The sequence below is a fragment of the Cydia pomonella genome, chromosome 1, assembly GCF_033807575.1.
Source record: "Cydia pomonella isolate Wapato2018A chromosome 1, ilCydPomo1, whole genome shotgun sequence".
In the NCBI taxonomy this organism is placed as follows: Eukaryota; Metazoa; Arthropoda; class Insecta; order Lepidoptera; family Tortricidae; genus Cydia; species Cydia pomonella.
Window position 1 is genome coordinate 11,518,289 of NC_084703.1, and position 21,665 is coordinate 11,539,953.

The 21,665-nt window shown below is 36.9% G+C and overlaps 1 protein-coding gene across 1 annotated transcript in view; it reads left to right on the top strand.

Moving 5' to 3' along the window:
* LOC133534674 (uncharacterized) overlaps positions 1-21,665 on the top strand; it is a 91,911-nt gene that overhangs the window by 38,887 nt on the left and 31,359 nt on the right. The window contains exons 9-13 of the mRNA XM_061873899.1: positions 813-960; positions 4,395-4,597; positions 5,280-5,465; positions 8,369-8,457; positions 11,618-11,819. Coding sequence (XP_061729883.1) covers positions 813-960; positions 4,395-4,597; positions 5,280-5,465; positions 8,369-8,457; positions 11,618-11,819 — 828 coding nt within the window. The remainder of the gene's footprint in view (positions 1-812; positions 961-4,394; positions 4,598-5,279; positions 5,466-8,368; positions 8,458-11,617; positions 11,820-21,665) is intronic.

A 21,665-nucleotide genomic window follows, 5' to 3' on the forward strand; every position in this document is an offset into this window, starting at 1 on the left:
GGGTTCAGTTTTTTAAATAAATCGACAACTGCGGTCCGTTTCTACTTGAGTTTAGTAAATAACCAAATGTAATGTACAGCACAAATTGGTGGTCCGAATCCGAACCGCAGTCCGCCATTTTATGACCGCTGCTCGAATCTATAACAAAATGACAAAAACGCTGAATATCGCCAAATTGCATTATTTTACTTAATGGAGCACTAGACTGGCTGGTTGAAAATCTATTTATGTAGTTTTTTTAATCTCTAAAATTGGTTACAAAAACCTTATTGGCCTCACTGCCTTATTGAATTTGACAGCCTGTATATTTTTGTATAATTTTTTCTAAAACTGCTCTAACGATTTCATTAAAATATACTATCTTTAAGACACGGCAAAGAAAAAAACCTATTAAAAATCCTACCTATTGGTGTTGATGATGATGATACCTACTTATGAATATATATACTTTGTATCTTTAGGTATTTAAATAAATGTAAACAAACAGTTAGTAAATTTTCGGGTGGTTTTAACATTTATTGATTAACCAACCAAATAAAAAAAAACCGCTAGGATTTGTCACTGAACGAGCTGACTTTAACCTACATTATTTGATCATGTAATGTTTTCAACTACCCTCGACTGGCTTAAGGAGCCATTTGAGGTTTTGTTTACTTTTATTTAAATACCTAAAGATACAGAGGATCATGTCATTCACGACGACGCGTACCTCGACTCGTATTGTCATGTTATTAAAGGTTAGATTTGTCAAATCTGCGCGTCATCGTGGATGGCACAAACTATATAGTAGCTTGAAGAGGTATATTTTTTAGGATCATGGATATGATTTCAAAGCTGACATTTGGTCATTCGGAATAACGGCCATAGAGATGGCTACTGGCACTGCTCCGTACCATAAGTATCCTCCGATGAAAGTACTAATGCTTACTCTACAGAATGATCCGCCCAACATTGACACAGGTACGTTACATGTTATTTTAAGATTTTTGAAAATGATATTAATTAGTAGAATAAGGCACGAAATTAAAATTTAGTTAAGATGAGAGATTCTTATTTTTTTTCTTACTAAATAGGTTATACTATAATATTAACCCTTTGGACCTGGTTGGTGATATTATTTCATGGCACGGATTAAAAATTTAAAAACCACTCGAATGCTAGGAGCAATGTTGCATAAACAATAAATTTGTCCTTAGTCGGGGTCTCGATATTATACAGCCAAATGACATCTTTTTAGACAACTGACCTAAGCCGCGGACCGAAAGACAGACGGTCATGGCATTATGAAATTTTACTCATAATTAACAACTGAACCCTAACGCCGATATGATCTACTGCGCTTAATATCTGTACTTTCCCGCATTTTTGGATTTTTACTTTTTTTTCGACTTTATTGTTCCATATTGTATTACTTGTTCACACGTTGACATACTTTTCTTTGTGTGAGTGAGAAAACTACAGTAAAATTAACTTTAGTTCTTACTCTAAAAACTTGATCTGTATAATGCGGTCCAAAAAGATCGAGATTGTCCACACTACTTGCCTACATTTTCTTAACTTTATGATTATCAACTCTGAAAATATGTATAGTATTGTAAGTGCTTTAAGTGTAGGTAATATTTCACCTCCAAAGTTATGTGGGCATAATCGTAAAAAAATATGAATCCTTCATATAACATCGTAAATATGGTAGAGTGCTCAATATGTCTGTGACTTAATAAAATAAAATTAATTGTTTTTTTTTTTAATTAGTACAATATTGACTCGAGGGAAAGCATTCTCCATACAACGTTATAATAATAATAAGCAAAATATCTTTAAAAAACGTTGTATGTATATACACCTTCCTTCAAGTTAATTGTAACATACGAGAGATAGCCACGGGTAGAATTGTACTGGGCAAAGTCGTAAAAGGTTGTAACTAAATATCTTTATGACATTATTCACTGCATAGTAAAAGTGCAAAAAAAATACAAATAAGGTCTTGACATTTCGTCTAAACTCCCGAGTCTCCGACCCACCCCTCTTTTCATCCTTTTAACGGTTGATTTTTGGGATAAAAACTATTCTCTCCTTTCCTGGGACTCAAACTTTCTCTATACCAAATTTCAACCAAATCGGTTCAGTGGATTGAGCGTTGAGGTTTTTTTTGTATGTAATGGAAGTGTTATTTATACATCGTAATTTTATATATGATTGAAGTTTAAAGTAACACTTGCCCTGCATGTGCTATCAAAATCGTTACAAACTTGTCTGGCTTGACTCTTTTCATTTGTTTATTTCGGAATGGTGTTAATGTGATACCATAAATGAATTCGGCATCCCCGATTTATACGAAAACGATGCTAAACTCGGCCTAGTAGTTAAAATATTGTAGATATCAAGATAAAGATGAGAGCCCCTCCCCCTAAAAATTTACATCAATAATCTTGATGGCTCCGCTTCTTAAATCAATCCTTGGGTCCTAAGGACCAATCCTGCCAAAGGAAATATTCGATTCGTGAAACGCCGAATTTCATCAGCTGCAACGGCCACTATTAGTGACAAATTTTCGAACGAAATATTTGTATCCACCATATTGGCTTATTTATCTAACCCTGGAAGTGCATTACACTTTGGAAGTCGAGTAATTTAAAATCAATGTTAGGAACGTACTCAAATGGCTACTTGACAGTTTTTTTGTAAATCATGCCAATCGATCTGGATTTTTCTAGAGCTCATGGCGTTTAAGCAACACAAAGGTCAGAAATAAAAGTCAAAGTCTGACGCTCGCACTCGACGTTTGAAATGCCTCTAACAATATGATACTGTAATATGACGTCACATTACATTAGTCTGTCCTAAATGTATGGAAGATCAAGAAAATTGTTATTTAGACCCTGAAATATTGCGTTTATGTATATAGTTGTCATACAATTAATTTTTCAATAAAATGTAAGGACACCAATGGTATCACAAATGTGGTACCATTTTCTTTTGGAAAGTTAAATATAACTTTTGAGACTGGAGCTTTGTATTTTTTTCATAAACGTGTATGAATAAGGGGGTAAATGTCTTTTTAAATTCCAGTTTTTATAATGGATGGCTCATTTTCTATCCATTCAGCTAAATTTTGTTATAATATTCAACGTGTGTCAAGTACCCAATTTGAATCATATTAGTATTGTTATATCAGCATTCACATTTTCCGCCATTGCCAGTAAATATGATATTTTTCATTGTTCTCCATATAATAACATCAAAATCGAAAAGGTCTATCTCTTAACCTATTTGCTTGAAAATGAACAGTAGGGCTAAGATGGTCAGCTCTTTATCATTTGTCACCATGCCTGTCACATTCTAACAAGTATGTAAGTGCGAAAGTGACGGGCATAGTGACAGGTGATAAAAATGGAATCATGCTGCCATCGCTGGTGTACATTCGATACTGTCGCGACGACAATTGGTTAATAAATAATTGACGTCAATGCTGTCAATGAGATGCCGCCCGGTAAAATCAATAGAACCGTCATGCCTTGGTGATTAACACAAAGTGGAATGCCTAATTATTTGTGGCAATTTAAATTCCCGTCGAACGCGCGCTAGCCGCAGCAGTGGCACCGTGTATAGCAGATTTTGGAATTAATTGATAAGTCAAATAGTCAATGAGGCTCGCAATAGATGATTTTACTTTATGCTCTAGACCATATAAAGCCAATTTATGCCGTTTACATGCGACTTAAAAAAAACTTTACAAGCATGAGAAGAGAAAAAAATCATTTTGCATACGTGTCTATACTATATCATTCAATAGTTCATGCGCGCCCAGTCAACGATCGCTCCTAGCAATGGTGAAGGCACAATAAGCTAGAAAGAGAAAGTTTGATACATTACTTAGGGAAAACATTATTCTTGACCAGCTGCGGTCAAACATCGGTTTTGTTAGACAGTGTGAATTCTGTACTTAGTACTATTATCTATTTTGTGCCTATTTCGTTAAGTCGAATGATAATATTACTTGATTTGAACGAAATTATTTTGTTTACAGTCAGGAAAGTCCTGAAGTAGTAAATAGTAGTGTATATCTATATACATTTTTATTAAAATTAAGAGTCTGTGAGGACGCCCTTAAAATTCTCATAGCAAAAAAATATCTTTATTAATATAATAGGGTTGCTTTCTCTTGCTTTGTGTTATGTACCAGAATAATAACTTTTGAAGGGCTGTTGCGTAACCCATAACTTTCGGTCATTGACCTTTGTATGCATATCTTTGTTGTTAATTCATAATTATACTGCTATCGCAATCGCGCATCTTCATGGCCTGCGAGCCACAGCAATATTTCGTGCTCTTTTTAGCAGAGAGTAAATTGACCTATTCTTTCGTTTTTTTTTTTAATTATTACTTCTTTTTAGGAGCCGATGAAAAGGACCAGTACAAGGCCTACGGAAAAACATTCAGAAAAATGATTGTGGATTGTTTACAAAAGGATCCGTCCAAACGCCCCACTGCCACGGAGCTGCTTAAACACCCTTTCTTCAAGAAAGCCAAAGATAGGAAGTATCTGACCCAGACACTAGTTGCGATTGGTCCTAGTATGGAAACAAGAGTCCATAAGGTAATTGGATGCCTCCTGTGGTATCCCAGTTTTTAATCTACTTCACAAAAGGTTCTCAATTCGTAGGTTTTTAGGGTTCCGTAGCCAATGGCAAAAAACGGAACCCTTATAGATTCGTCATGTCCGTCTGTCTGTCCGTTTATGTCACAGCGACTTTATTCCGAAACTATAAGAGCTATACTGTCCAAACTTGGTAAGTAGATGTATTCTATGAACCGCATGAAGATTTTTATACAAAAATAGAAAATGGTACCGAACCCTTCATGGGCGAGTCCGAATCGCACTTGGCCGCTTTTTTTTAAATTAATGTTCATCGATTACTCAAAGAGGCCTAAACCAAATTGAAAAAAAAATGTTTTGTTTCAAAGGTTTATACTTCCCAAGTGGTCCCATGTAAATTTTAACAAAACTGGTAGGGCTGGTCGGGCAACAAAAATCGAATTTTTTTATAAATCGATGATGTTTTTTTTACTACTAAACCTCGCTGTCTCATTGGAACAATGCGTTTAACTGGCCTACCCATATTATGCTCGTATTTAAAAAAAATGCATCTAATGCCACTAAAAAAATATAAATATGATTCAAAAACTAACCTTCAATAAAAACACCCAGGAACCAATGAGCAAAAAAGAATTGGTACGACTTCCTGTGCCTACAGACATGTTTTTGTTACGGCTTTCAGGCCAGCAAAAGGCAGCCGGGAACGTCGGGCCGGTTGCACCGCACCGTCACCGGCGAGTGGGTATGGAGCGAGGAGGAGGACGAGAGCGAGCCGCACGAGTCCGAGGACGAGTCGTCGCCCACGCCGGACCGGCGGCCCATGAACCGGCTCCAGCCGGCGGACTCCAGCGGCAGCGACTCCGAGGAGGTGAGGCCTCGTCTGTCTCGCACAGGGGATGAACACGGACCGCACGAGTCAGGGCGAGTGGTCGACGACGCCGGACCGGCGGCCCATGAACCGGTTCCAGCCGGTGGACCCCAGTGGCAGCGACTCCGAGGGGGTGAGGCCTCGTCTGTCTCGCACAAGGGACGAACACGGACCGCACGAGTCAGGCCGAGTGGTCGCCGACGCTGACGCGCGGCCCATCAACCGGCTTCAGCCGGTGGCCTCCACCGAGGCTTCGTCTGTCTATAAAATCGTGACTTAAAATTATTATACTATGGAATTATATGTTTGACTGAACGACCTAGTGTCGTAGCTTACTTTGTTAACATTATTTTAAAGGTAAAAAGTACTTTGCCTTCTTCCTAAGAACACTGATGACATCGTGTTATAAGGACCATTATACAATGTGTAACAATTTTTTTTTTATACTACGTCGGTGGCAAACAAGCATACGGCCCGCCTGATGGTAAGCAGACTCCGTAGCCTATGTACGCCTGCAACTCCAGAGGAGTTACATGCGCGTTGCCGACCCTAAACCCGCCCCCCCCCTCATTGAGCTCTGGCAACCTTACTCACCGGCAGGAACACAACACTATGAGTTAGGGTCTAGTGTTATTTGGCTGCTGTTTTCTGTAAGGTGGAGGTACTTCTCCAGTTGGGCTCTGCTCTAGATCTGGAATGACATCCACTGGCTGTGCCCTACCACACAAAGCAAGATGACATTCACAATGCCCATACCTCTCTTTTGGACGTAGTTTAAGGACGTACCCGGGTCCAAAAAATAGTGGGGATCCGTTTAAGCGCATATTCGGTATCGTGATCTGATCGGGAAAAAGTACAAGAAATATTTTTGGCGCTGTTCCGTGGAGCAAGAGATGAGTGTATTGGGGATGGGGCGGGAGGAGGTTACCCAAGCTGCCCAGGACCGGAGTCAGTGGAAGAAAATGGTTCGAGCCCTACACCCTAGCAGGGGGGTAACAGGATGGAAAGAAGAAGATGGATCATGTTGTGACGAATGTTGACGCCATTCGTCACAACATGACAAAACTTGAGAAAACTTGACAGGTTGGAAGTATAGTTTAATAATGAAATATAATCTTTAACTTACGGAATATATGGGTCACTCCATGCCAAATCGACAAAAATTTTAACCGGATCCCCTTCGATTTCGCAAAATAATTCTAATTCTCCAAACAGTCAGAAATTAATGACGCAGATAGTATCAGCAGGGAGTAATTTTTAAACTCTCCTTTCTTTTGATGTCATCACTTTTCAACTAAACACGAGTAAGAAAACGGTCATGAAACGAAAAAACAACATTTTTTCTTACTATTTCAATAAAAATAACATTTTTATTTACGATAGCCACTTAAAATTTTCAAATAATTTATTTATTTATTTGTACACAAGGTCAAGGGTACGCAACGCTTTTACATACATGGTCGGCCGACCTTACGATAATTATTTATTAATTTGCTCAGGATACAAGGATATTTATTTTTTACGCGCGCACATACATATATTATTTATTCACTCATTCCGTGTGTCCAAGGGCCTCCAAGATTGATTCTCGATCGAATCATGGTAAGACGCCAAGGATTCCGTGCCTGCCTGAGATCCTGGCGTATCCTTGCTAACCTAATCGCTCAAAGCCCTTTCATAAACACTCACAACGCAACCACATAACTCAAACTCCATGAAAACTTCAACATATAAGATTTTCAGCAACTCTTAGTTGATCAGGCTAATCGTCCTTTGAATATAGGTATATAGACAGATTATGTGAAGGTGTGTGTAACGTACAGTGCACACCACAAGGTCGTTCTAGTCGGCCAAGCCTTAATACAAAGGCCAACAATTTTTCACGTTTTTTTTTTTCTTTTACATTTTCCTAATCAGTACACGATACCGAATATGCGCTTAAACGGAACCCCACTATATTTGTTACACCTTGTATAACACTAAATTGTTATATAGTACATTACGATACAAGTGCGAAAAATAGGAAATTCGAAACGAGTGGCGATAAATTAAAACACGACCGAAGGGAGTGTTTTAAATCGACACGAGTTGCGAATTACCTATTCGCACATGTATCGTACAACGTTTTACAGTACATATGGCCCTTTAAATGTTCGACACAGTAACATAATATGCTACTTCTCGCACTAGTGCTATAAAGTAGCCCCATATGTACTGTAAAATAGCATTTTATAACTTTAATGTGTGTCACAAAATGTAAGGAGTATTCTCATTACACTTTGACTCGTACCCATAAACATTTCGGTAAGACTTAAATAAAACGATTCGATAGAATCAAAATTATGGACTGATTGGCTTGTCACTGCCCAATATTGTTTAAATATTGTGACGAAATGTCACATTGTACGTTTTGTGTTTCGTAAACATCCAAGAAGGAAGTATAAAACAAGCAATAAATACTACTTTGACATTACGTAATGGAATACGTATGTAATATTTTTCGGGGTTTTAACGGTAAAATCAAATCACTAATAATCTAAAATATGATAAGTAACCCGCATAACTGCTGGAAATTAAAAATGGTTAAATATGGCGAATACCGGCATTTTATATTGATAATTCTACCGCAATAGATGACAAGTTGCTGACATAGCGATCATGCTTTCTGATCAAATCGATCAGGAATTAAAGACACGCTCTTTTGTCTAATCACTACTTCTATTTACTTGTATATTTCTATGCTACAGTTTAACGCCACAGTTCGTGACAAAAAAGTTAGATTAATGTAATCAAAATTATTAAGGGCTCTAAAACCAAGTTCAAATAGAGCTGTAGTGCTTTATATGAAATAATATACATATAAAAAATAACAGTAGTTATTTAATGTATTATATCACTTCCAGGAGCCCACGACGAAAGGGGTCACTTCGCCAGACACGGCCTCGGTCGCTACTGATGAGCCACCTACTATTAACCTGGTTTTAAGGCTAAGGTAAGCTTCAATTATATATTTTATCGTTTTAAGGTCCAAAGTCTTTTTACCGCTATTTTTTTTCTCGTAATCAGTATAGTTTATAGTACAAAATAGAATTTCTGTAAAATTATACATTTTATGGAAATATATTTAGGAAAATAAATGATGTTAAGGTAAGGGTAAAGGAAGTATTTAAGTGTTTTTATGTAAATTGATAATTTATATATAGTATTGTGACTACTTACCTAAAAATACAAACATATTATATTAAAAGCGATTACCAAGGTAAAAAAAATATGCAAATGTGGTGTCATTATGTACTCAATAACATAATTTATCGATCATACTCATTGAACGGTGGGAACCTGCTAAGTGCTAAATGTATGCGTGAGCGTGGCACATCTTTTGACACTGAAAATCATTAATTAGGTCAACATAGAATTTAAATCTGCAATAGGTCACCTAAAAAACTAGTCACCTAGCTTTGTTGTGCGCCAGTAATTTCTTTTAAATATTTATTACTTCATTACATTATTTTATAATGCATTTGTACGTAGCCTACTGGAAACTAACCGCATCGTACTGAACCCGCACGAAAAAAAAAACCCGATTGCAATAAATTGTTCAGCAGCAATGTAATGCAGTACATGTGGAGTGGAAATTAAATCACTACGATGTGTGGAGGTAACTATTGCACAACTTGGCATTTTGGATAAAAACGGAATATTCTCATTGTCTTAGCATTCGTGCACACTCGGTAACAACGGCAGTGTATGCCCATTGAGCTAACAACTGCGATGCGGCCACCGGCGGCTTGCCCTCTAGTATTCTATGCTCTGAGGCACTATCCTTATATATATCACACGCCGTTTGTATTGGGAATGGTCTCATATCAAAACCTTGGAAGTACGTAGGCCGCTAGTAACAGTAAAATGTTTTTTTGGATTATTACGTGGATCGATAACTAATCCATTACTACTGCATTATATTAATTTTAAGGTACAGTCAGCGTCAAATACTTCGTAGCAGTCAAAGTGGCCAAATAGTTCGGTACACCATACTAAATATATGGTGTACCGAACTATTTCGCTACTTTGACTGCTACGAAGTATTTGACGCTGACTGTACCATTACCATTCGTTAGAGCAAGTCTCCGCCCTCGCATTACACCTATGTTCGTAATTTCCAATACCAGCACAATTTGACCGCGAGCCAGGAACAGATTCCCATGACCAATCGCCTCCCGGCCAAAAACTCGTGTAGTAGTTAACGGCTAGGTATGATGAACCCTCGCGGACGTCAGCTGCCGCTCCGTTGGTGGGTTGAGGAATAACAGCCACCCAAACACGTAAAACAAAAAAAATGTCATCGACTCCCGTTTGATACTTTGTCAAATGATAGTTCAGATGCTATTGTAATTTAAAAAAAATCATCGCATGAACATGTAAAAAATAAGCGTTATACCTTTTTATGATAGCAATAACAAATCATGAAAGTTTACATGTAGTATTTCATCAGGCGTTTACGCCTGAAAAGCCATCAACGGATTACGCAATTTACACATTACGCATACATGTTAATTTTACAGCTGTCGGTCTTTCCACCGCGATACAACCGACTGACAGTTTTTAAAATTTAAAAAAGCATCTAAACTACAAACAAAGATGACAAAGTATCAAATGGGAGGCGATGACTTAGGAAATATGCTCCTGGCCCGCGGTCTAAATGACACTAGTCACTACCCTCTTTATGTTGCACTTTACCATATTAGTAACATTATTCTGCGTAATCCCACTATTGACATACTCATACAAATATAACCGAAATTCCTAGCCACAGCAGCCCCCTACTTAGAGTCAATGGGGATGTTTACTGTATTTCCTGTATCACACCATGCACGAAATAAAACACCAGAAAGTATTAGAAAAAATCTAGACCGCAGTTTTCTTCAGATTCAAATTCTATTTAATTAATCCGAAAGAACTATAAAGAGTAGGTAACTTAACCATGCCGTCATTGTTATGTAGTTCATAGAGATTCCATAGTGGTTAAACGTTTTGATAGTTCGAAAAAAGAAACTAATTTGACTAAGCAGTGAACTACATTGACATACATAGACACATGGACTACTATACTAGGGCTCCCGATATCCGTGCTACACGCCGACCCGTGTATCCGTGATCTTAGCCCCGGCAGTGCTAAGCGTCCAAACTACACGAACCCGTCAAAGTCCGTTTAGTGAGTTCGGCTCCGGAGCCGCGGACCTTGGCTGCGTCGGGGTATTGAATACACGGCGCCTGTGGATCGACCCACCCGGGCCGGTTTGACTTGAAACAAAATAAATATGTAGTAGGTACCATTATTAAATTAACTTTTCGTAAAAAATAAAGAATAATTATGCATTTTTGACCATTTAGCCATCCCTTTAGATGTTGAATAGGGGTGGAAGTTTATACTGGGGATAAATAAAAACAAGATTGAATTAAAGACACGAAAAGACAAGACAGGATAGGAGAGGACAGGACACGAGACAAGACAAGAAACGTCAATATAAGACTACTATTGATGCTGACTGTACACGGACCTTAATTACACGTTCCAAACGATAGGCGTTCTTATGTTAACATTGGATTTGAAATTTCCATATCCAATTAACACCTACGTATAAAGATACTAGTTTCTGCCTTCGACTTCTTCCGCGTGGAATGATGAATTGATGATTCCTTTCCTGGGCCTCAAACTAACTCCATACCCAATTTCACATTAATCGGTTCAGCCGTTTTAGCGTGAAAAGGCAACAGACACAGTCAATGCCTTAGAATTATAATATTAGTAGGAAAAAAATAAAATCTAATTAAATGTTCCAATCTCAACTTATGTACGATTCCCGCCGACCGGGCGGCGTCGGAGCGCATTTCACATTTGTACGGCCGCAAGCCGGTCGGCTCCTTGCGGACGTGGATGGCTCCCGACGGAATCTATCGCGTCTGTATAATATATACAACATTGTGGAATGCGCTCCAGCGAGGCGTGGCCCGGCTCCAGCCGGTCGGTGGGAACCATACATTAACTGTACCTAAATTTGTAAAGTCGGCGCTAATGATTGAACGTTAATTAACATAGTAACAACAATGAATGGCGAGTTTCACTTGAAAATAACATTATGATAAATACGCAGAAATTCCCATCGTGAGCTGAACGACATACGGTTCGAGTTCGTGATGGGCAAAGACTCTGCGGAGGGTATCGCGGCGGAGCTGATCGGCGCCGGGCTGGTGGACCCGCGCGACTCCGTGCCCATCTCCACGCACCTGGAGAGCCTGCTCGACTCGCAGACGCCGCTCGCGCCCGCCGCCCCCAAGACGGTCACATTCCACTTGGTGAGCGAACCCTTTCATACCAAATATCTAAACATTGCAAAGTACAATTGCAGTTTAAATAAACCAGTGTTTTTCAGTGACTCAATTCATTAAAATATAAAATCATTTATTTCCAAGCCTAAGACGAAATAAGTGCTCAAATTATAGATTGACGTGTTATCGCTATTTGGACTTGTTAGTTGTTTATAACTTGATTTTTAGCGTATTTAGCTTAAACCCACAGACTACACAGACACCGAATTATGAAGCGTTTACAAAGAGTGCGAGGTCACCATACATAGGTGAAGTTTGACTTGTAAAATGTGATGATTTAAGTTGTATTCTACACTATTTTATACCATAACAGCTCAAGTACACCCCTGAATCTTGATTTTGTAAATATTTTTAATTCACACAGTGATTGCGCAACTAAATTTAGCGATAGCGCTCCCATACTACACCCCATACAGCTGCTCCCATACAGGAGCCCGTATGTCTGGTGATCTCGATTGTCTTTTGTGCTCCGTCTAGTAGTTTAAGTGTTGCTTGAACTTGACAGGCAACTCAAGTATGTTACGATGTCCCGATCACGATATGATGAGTAAGGCCCCGTTGCACCGACCACATTTAAAAGATTGTTTAACATAACGCAGCAGAGATCTATGAAACTTCCCAAACAATAAAATATAGCGAACGCTTTAACGGTGACAGACGGTTTGGTGCAACAGACCCTAAGCCTAACATTCCATTGTTATTCTTGAACTGCTGGCCTAAATAGGGTTTAAAATATCACTTCAGCAAACAACCAGTTGCAGTTATGATATTAATCGAGTTTTACCTTATAGAGTCTTTAGGCATGCGTACACGTCGATTCACAGGAGCTGACACCAATGCAATGAATGAGTGAATGTAAATATCTATCTGTATATCACAATATCCAACAAAATAGTGGCTCTAACTGTATACCGATAGAAGTGTCATTCATACCAGTCTTGCCAGTTTTTGTAAATCAACCTTTACGCTTATCAAAACCATTAGTTGATTTTTTTTCTTTTTTTTCAGAATTCAGCCGTACCTAATGAACAATTCGATGACAAAACATTAATAGGATTCGCGCAGATATCGATAGTTGATTAGGATTGGTACAACAGGTTTGTAGTCGTCGTAAATGCGCCACTAGTAGGAATTTAAAAATATATATGTTTTTAGTATGTATTTTAGTTTAGCTACGTAAAGACGAGGTCATTTACATCGGAGCAAGAATCAAGTCAAAAACATCCGGATGAGTCTTTATGTCTGTATCAAAATAGATAATGTAATTCCCAGATAAAATGTATACCACTTTGTTATTTGCCTATAACACATAAAGATGCGATTATTTTTTTACTGATTCACAAGCTCCTTTTGTCCAATAATTCCTCATTTATTTGTTACGCTTGCTTCGGTGCTAGTGATCTTGACTGCATTGTATTGGTTTAAAAATAATGGTGCTAAGGGTTTGGAGGACATAAATGCCTCGCGGTCTTTGTATAGTGTACGTGTGATAGGGTATAGATTTAATTATTAAAAGTTCCAATCATGTATTATAATTTAGTAAGTATTATTAAATTATTTATATGACAAACACCAATGTCTTGGTATTTAGCCAAAGATAAGAAAATAGTCGCCCAGAAGTTCAAACTTAAATTACATAATGCCTTATTGGTTGCGCTGGTTGCCTTATAATATATTATGTAACTGAAGGCATACATTGGTGAAGTCAGATAAGCAGCGTGAACTTACAGCCTGGCAACGGCTTTCAGCTTAGCAGAGTTCATACAGGACGCTTTCCAAGTAGCACAGAGCATTCTGTCGTTGAATCGAATGCGCACGTAAATATCCTTAAGGTGGATGTCTAGGGATATCCTGCCGACTAGCCACCAAAAGATGACGTGATTGTGCACAATTTGCGGATTATCAATATTTTTTCCAAAACCCAAACATTTTCCTAAGACGTGTTGATACTTGCGTAAACAATAAACAAAAATATTACGTCTAAATCGAAACATATTTAAACTCAACAGTGTCAGATTTCATCAAACATCCCTCAAAACTGCAAAATAGTGCAATTTCTTGCATTCACGCACACTACCATATCTACTGGTTAGTCTTATGACTATTACGCCAAAATAGACTAGAGGTCGCCAGTACAGAAAATGACTTTTCTTACTACTCTCATTAGCTCACTAGGGACAAAAGTGTAAACTAGATGGCGCGGTGTAGGAGATGAATTTTTTAGCAAGATAATTTATGCTAAAAGCGCTTCTAGACGAACTGAATTTAACACCGGAATGGGCGGATTGTCTCTGGTCACGGAAATCGGTGAGATTGTAGGGTTCCATACAATAAATTCGTGATTGTACGCAGACCTTAGTCTCGTATAGCCTTTTATAAACGCGTTACTGGCCTGAATTAGCTACGAATCGTTTGTCTTTATCTGTGAAAGGGATAAAACATAATTTAACCAAATCAGGCCCGTAAAGTTTTATGAATAAGGGGGTTAGGCTTTTAATTATTCCTTTTTGTTCGACGCTGTCGTCGGCTGCAATGTTTGGCGGCGTACACGCTCGTAGCGTGTGTTAGCTTGATCTGATTCTAGCTACCTACATTCCAAATTGTAAAATTTCAAAGATCACGTATAGGTGCATACTTTCTACATGCGTTTCTTCACGCCACAAAGGAGCTTGCGTCAAAATGGATCATAAGAGCCTTTAAAAAAAATTGAAGACCTGAGTCTCACAGATTCTAATCTTTTTGGGTTCTTCCAGCTCAGAATCACTTGCATATTAAAACATGATGCCAAAAAAATGTCTTAATAATATGTAGCTTTCCATCACAGAAAGGTCCTTATGCTTCAAGTGCAATAAGGTCCGTTCCATCTGAAATTCCAACAGAAATTCTGGTAAAAACTCCTTATTGCACATGAAGCATAAGGACCCTTCTTTAATGGAAAACCAAATTTGTATGGAAATTGTACCTAGTTTTCACTACATCACGCACGTACAAGTAAACACAATTTACTTACTCACTCAAACATGATGTAATGGAACTGACTTTTTGGAACATTTTTTAAATTTACGATTAGAATGAGCCCAAGAAAGTGCAGACTTGTAAGAATCAGGTTTTCACTATATAATTTAGAATATGCTCAAAAACCAACAGCGCTGGGAGATATTTTTCAGCAGGTATTTTTATCTACCATAATAAATTTCGTTACATGGGCAAAAAGATGAATTTCAATGCAGAACTGAAATATTCATATTTTAAAGGAAAGTCCCTAATGCAAGCTTTAAAGCTATTGTTCCATCCGCTTAGCGATCTCCAGAGGGCCTAGCCAAGATGTCAATCGTTTGCACCGTAGCGAACGAAACAGTAATATATCTAGTGTGACAGAGAGACAAGGGGTCATCCATGATTACGTCACACGTATTTCTAGGTTTTTTTGGATGTATTACCAATCGACAAACCGCTCTCTCGACCTGGTTGGGTGGTTAGTATTTTTTTTCTTAAGTGTCAAATGAGTTGGTCAGTTGATATATATTTATTTTTCAAGCAACAACCTGGTTAGTCAGTTCTTTTTTTTTCTTTTGCTCGCTATTACACTATTGCAGGCGTTATAATTTTTCAAGTTATCGATCTCATTTTTAAGAAAAAACGCTAAGGTACAATTATTTGTTATTAAGCCAGGATTTAGTACCTTTAATGTTTAATCTGTCAAGTTCAAATAACTCAGAAAATCATGTCTAAGAAAATGGTCAAAAAAGCAGCATCACAAAATTAACAAGATGGTAGGAAGCCGTTGGATACGGCATACGGACAGCGCAAGGCTAGACGTGCAGTAGTGCACATTTTTGTAGGATTATGCATTTTTTATGATGATGGTATCATATAGAGCCTAAGTAGTATGATTTGATATTGAAAGTGAAATACATACGAATTAGGACTTAATAGTGTTGTATTGTAAGGCAGCTTTAACTTTGACGCCGTTTTCTTTTTCCACCGGACCACCGATGTTTTTTTATACTCTCCTTGTTAGTTTTCCCCATAACGACATTCCGTGTATGAACTAATGCTTTTCACCAGTTGACCCCCGAAGGGCTCCTGACATTCTCACATTGTCAGCGAAAACAAATCGCCTGATTGAAAACCGAATGCAGAAAAACGCACAGGTTATCTATGGCATAAGTACCCTTCACACTCTCGCGGGCTTAATGATAATTTAGGTAATATAAATGTTGTAATCTTATAAGTTTGGTAAAACAATAATGATGCATTAATAATTTATAAATATTTAATTTTAAATTTTAAATTATTTTAAAAATATTACCTACCAATCCATGTTTTGAACTGTCACCTAACTGATTAACGAAGATTCCTGGAAACCCTTTAGAAAGCAAATCTGGTCTGACCTCCGATTAGGTAGTTACATGTATGAATCTAGGGATCAATTATACCGTAAATGGTTACTAAGCTAAACCAGTATAACATATTTTGTGAATTGAAAGGGTATGTACCCTTACCTTATTTCCACCTATCGAAAAAATTTGGTACTACTCAGTTTGGTTACCTGTGTCAAAGTGACATCTTCGTTGGCTATGATTAAACTTAACCTCGCCATCTTGGTTTACATGGATAGTGTAAAGATCATTCACACAAGCAAACTTAACCAAAATCTTCTCAATTTTTAAATGGATTTTTCAATAATATTCCGCAATAACTAGTTATTATTTTTAATCTTGCGCAGACAAACGAATATGTTCTACTTAAATATTAAGGTTTAAAGTGCAGAAAATCAACGTATGAAGAGAATAACGATGAAAAAAAATTCCACCACCAGAGAACCACCTTAACTCTGTTTTATATCTAAGAGACTAAAATAACAGGTCGAAAGCTAAAATAGTGTGGACAGCTGCAGAAAAATAGTGTTTTCAAGTTATCATATAATACCAGTTTTACAAACTAAATGCATCGGGTTAAGTACCTCGTGTGAAACTCCATTTGATTTCGCAATTTTCTTTTCACTTTTTTTTCATGCCTGTCGCTTGTTACGTATTACAAACTATTCTGATACGCTACGTACTAAAAGCCGTTAATGTCGAAGTCAAATGATAGTTTATACATTTTCGTCCGTGCATGTAGATATACTGGTATCTTTTGACTTTCCCACCTATATTAAATTTACAACATATACGATTATACGCTGCATGTCGTATGTCTCATTGTTTTTTATAATGCCGATTTCATTTTAATACCTCATTCGTTTTTGTCAACTACTGTATTTGTATTGATATGAAAACCACTGTAATTTCGCTATCAACTGTTACGAAGTAATTCGTTCCTGATGTTCCAATATGTATACACTGATATCCAGAATCAGGAAGAGTGAATTAACAGCAATTCGATTTTATTTTCATATATGTATATGTAAAAAGACTTCAGCGTCTAAAAGTATATGTATATGATAACGCGGTAATGTCATAAAATACACGCCTTAAACTGTCAGTTTCCTCTTTATAATAAGTAATAAGTTTTAATTATGATTATAATGAATGTCAGACAATGTTAGGTAGCATAAAAATTCAAACAGATTTATAGTTTAGCTAAGTTTATAATGAAAGATTTACGTTTTCTTCCGAATTCGGTAGGAATTAAAAACAGGGATATATATTTTGTAATCATTAGGTAACCGATATACATATGAACACTAGTGACAGTGCCAACTGGACCGTCGGCCATTAACAATAAAATCGGAAAGCCTCTGCAACAAAACCCAAGGAAATGAGTGGAATACATACTACCGGACAAGACCACCCTAGCTTTAACCAAAGAGAATTTGAAATAGAGGTGGATTGTCATAGAAAACTTTATAGCCACAGTAAATTTACTGCCATCTTTATCATATCAGTGAAAGTTCTAAAAGTTTTGATCATGTGTCGAAAGCTAGCAGTAAATATACTATGGCTACAAAATTTTCTTTGACAATCCACATCTATTTAAAATTCTCTTTGCTTTAACTAATACTAATAGAAGTATCGGTAACACACAGACTAAAAACTATTCTACATTCAAAATCTTGCTGCAATGTGACCGGGCAAGGTAGCAAACTGCCCAGCTTGGCCATCATGATATTTTTGTTCGCAGACATAGTTTACACTAATTACGTTTAAATGCATATACATTATGATTTGAAATCTCGAAACAAAGTTATTTGAATAGTTAAAGGTGGTCATGCCAGGTTGTATTTACTCCAAAATTTGTTGGCAAGGGCGTATAGTTTATTATCTGCCGGCTAGTTTACCTAGTATCTCTAACCGGTCCACACGGCCTGCATTAAGTTGCGTAGATCTGACGTGGCGTGATGTTTAAATGTCACACCTGCCACTATGAACAAATGGTTGTATGATGCTAATTGCAACACAACTATTTATACTGATGGTAACTTTTGTTCACCAGTCTTTTATAAAACCAGGACATGAGTAAAGTTCTGTTTTGTCGAGTGACGGTTTTTTCGTCTGTACCACAATGTGAAAGTCTGGACGCCCCGATTCGATCCATGCCATGCTAGACCTCGTACTCTCGATCTGCAGGGGGAGGCGTGAGGGTTTTATTGTGTGGAAACAGAAACTCTAATTAAAAAACTTTTCACCCTCGTTGGTCGCAGTAGCACGCTGATGGCTGTTACAGTACATAAAGCTTCGCTCCTCGAGACCAAAAACATCTCAGGAGGCAAATCACGATGCAATCGAAACACTTTCTAATCAAGCAATTACCATGCCCAGGTTTTTTAAAAGGCTGCGTGCACTCATCTAAGTTTTATACAAGTCATTAGGTAGATAACAACATAAAACAGGAATAGTTTTTGTTAACATGGTAGTGTAGTTAAGTAATGAATCTAGTCTGCTTTTAGCAGTGACGATATATATGTATTATATGTTTTTTTATTATTGTCAGTGCAAAAAACAAGGGAAAATTACCGATCACACTTCCACGATCACTAAACAAACGTTAATTATAATTGATATTGCAATGGCAGATGATTATTAACATAGTCATCAATGTTTTATTGGATCTGGTTCATTATATATTTTATTACCTTTCCTAGAAATATTATTTAGAAAATTATATGAAAACTGTATTTCTTCTTTTAACTATTTTGTTGTAGCTTGATGCGAGAAATAAAAGTCCTTCTATCTATCATTTCTGTTTAATTTTACATTTTAAGATTATATCCTTTTTTATATAAATTCGTGCTATCTAAAAGCCGAAAGACTACGTTACATACAATGTATGTATTTTAGTAACACGTTGGATAATCTACTCTATTTACATCACAAATAAACTATTCGTCACTAGACAATCCAAGAAAGAAAAAGAGATTTACTAAAATTAGAGCTCTGTAAACTGCACCAAGCTACGAAGATAGTTGATCGATTAGTTGAGTAGTTACGTGAATATTCTTGTGAGCTGAGAATAATGATATCTTTAGAGGTAACCTTTTTATATAAAACCAGAATTCTTATATCAACTGTAAAGTTGCAGTCTCGCGCACTTGAAGAAATAAGCCTCAGGCAGGCCTACACCTAAGATATGTGTATGTTAAATGTAGTAACTGAAGCCTAAATCTGAAAAAAAAATATCTAGGGATGTAACTCTGTGATTGATAGCAACACCAACCGCAGTGAAAGTGATAAAACTGAAAATACGAAACTGCAATAACGTGTTAACATTTAAAGCGGTAAAGTTATTTATTCACCCCTTGTAGGTAAATGTACAGTTCGTAAATTCGTAGACTAAACTTATTTTCGATTCAGTTGTGAAAGAATTCTATTGAATTTGTTGTTAATATTCTACGTGGCGGATAACGCAATTGCTAGAGCAAATTTGTTCAAATATGGCCGGAGTCTGAATTCCTGGTGTTTAGCTTAAACATTTATAATTTTAAAATTTATTTAACAATCAGATCCATACAGCGTTATTTAAAAAAGTTCAGTTATGTTGAAAAAGAAAATTCTAAAGTATTTGCTCCTTTTGCGCAAGGTACCAGTGTGCATTCCATTTCACGGACTGTATGTTTACCTACTTCTCAGAAAGTCAATTTTACATACGTAATGTAGTTAAGTTTATTGTATTATTAGTTAACAGATCTATCTTTAATAATAATAAAATTGTATTATGCCATAGTTAAAGCATAGCCTACTTTTGTACTGCTTTTTTGCTAGATCCGCTTATTCTGTGGAACGATAATGGTGCCCTTTAATTTAATCCGAAATACAGGTTTGTGAAACAAAATGAATACACTTGTTTTTTTTTTCAATCTTGAAGCGAAGCGAACTTCTCAATGTGACAATTTTTGGATTTTGCTAGAGATAAACCATTTTTAAAGTATGCACATCTTCCCAGGACACCAACGCCCACATCTTAAGTAGGTAAACTTGTAGACGCAATGCTCACAAACACGGCAACTTGGAATAATATTCATGATTTCATAGTGATAGTGTCTGGACCGTATTAGTAAAATTGAGTAAAGCCAATTGTTTTTAAACTGCGCGCCTCATTCCAGAGCACCTACGCCCACATCTAAAGTAATCCCATAGAACAGCCAGGTGCTTGTGAGAGGTGACATTGTAAAATGGTTTATCTCTACGCAACATAAGTTATTTCTATCCTGTAGCGCACAGGCATCTTCAAATTAATAGTGACGGCTAAAGTGGCTAAAGATAACGAAATATTTTTATGACAGCAAAAGTATGTTGCATCATATTTGGTCACGTTTGTCATTAGGGGAGTATTACTGCAATGTTCTGCCGCCAGAGTTCAGCAGTAGCACAACCCATAAACCATAGAGTAAATTATAAACCGTGTTATTTTTATTTTCGTTAATTTCAAGCAAGGGTGCAATCCTGAGTTTAAATTAAGTAATAACTTTCTCAAAGACACCGGTATTCTAATTAACTCCATTCTCGATATCTGATAAGGCCCTGAACCTGTAGGTCGGCTCTTTATCATTTGTCACCATGCCTGTCACGTTCTAACAAGTATTTAAGCGCGAAAGTGACGGGCATGGTGACAAAAATGGTGCCATGATGCTACCGCTGTACACTTACGGCCTGTTTGCATATTGTTTAGTACGCGTTTATACATTTGCTACTAAACGTAAGTACTATTCGGATGATCACAGTTTTCAATTGTTTGGTTCAGGTAAATGTAATGCCCGTGTTACAAAAACGCTATATGCAAAATTGAATTACATTTTATAAAAAAAAAAAAATTAGCTATGTCATTCAATTTCCTTTAAAAAAACTTATCCATACCCCGAACTTAACGAAATTCAATAAAAACGTGGTGCCGTAAACAGTTTTTTCACAAGTTTTACACAGATTATTAGTAACGAATAAATATGAAATAGAAGCATCAAGGCGGGTTATTTTGTGATACCCCCTACGCAGAGTTTTGCATAATTTATACGAGGGTTGGTAAATTTCGCCAAAAACTTCTTTTTTCGATTTTTCTGATTTAATTATACACAAAAAGTAAATATTATTGGTATAACTGTCACTTCTAATGATTTTTTTCCGTAGAATTTTTGCTTTTATTTTCATAAAACCTATTTTTTGCAGTGTTACTTGTCACTTTTTGACATTTATCAATAAGGATACTACTACGTCGTATAGTGACAACTTCGCCATCATAAAGGCGTTTTGCGCTAAGTAACAAAGAGGTTTTGTTTTTTAACTGGTATTAACTCTGAAATTAGGCAAATTCCAGAAAAGTTTATAGGCCTTTTTAGTAATCTTTAAATATGATCAGGAATACACCGTTAAAATCGTT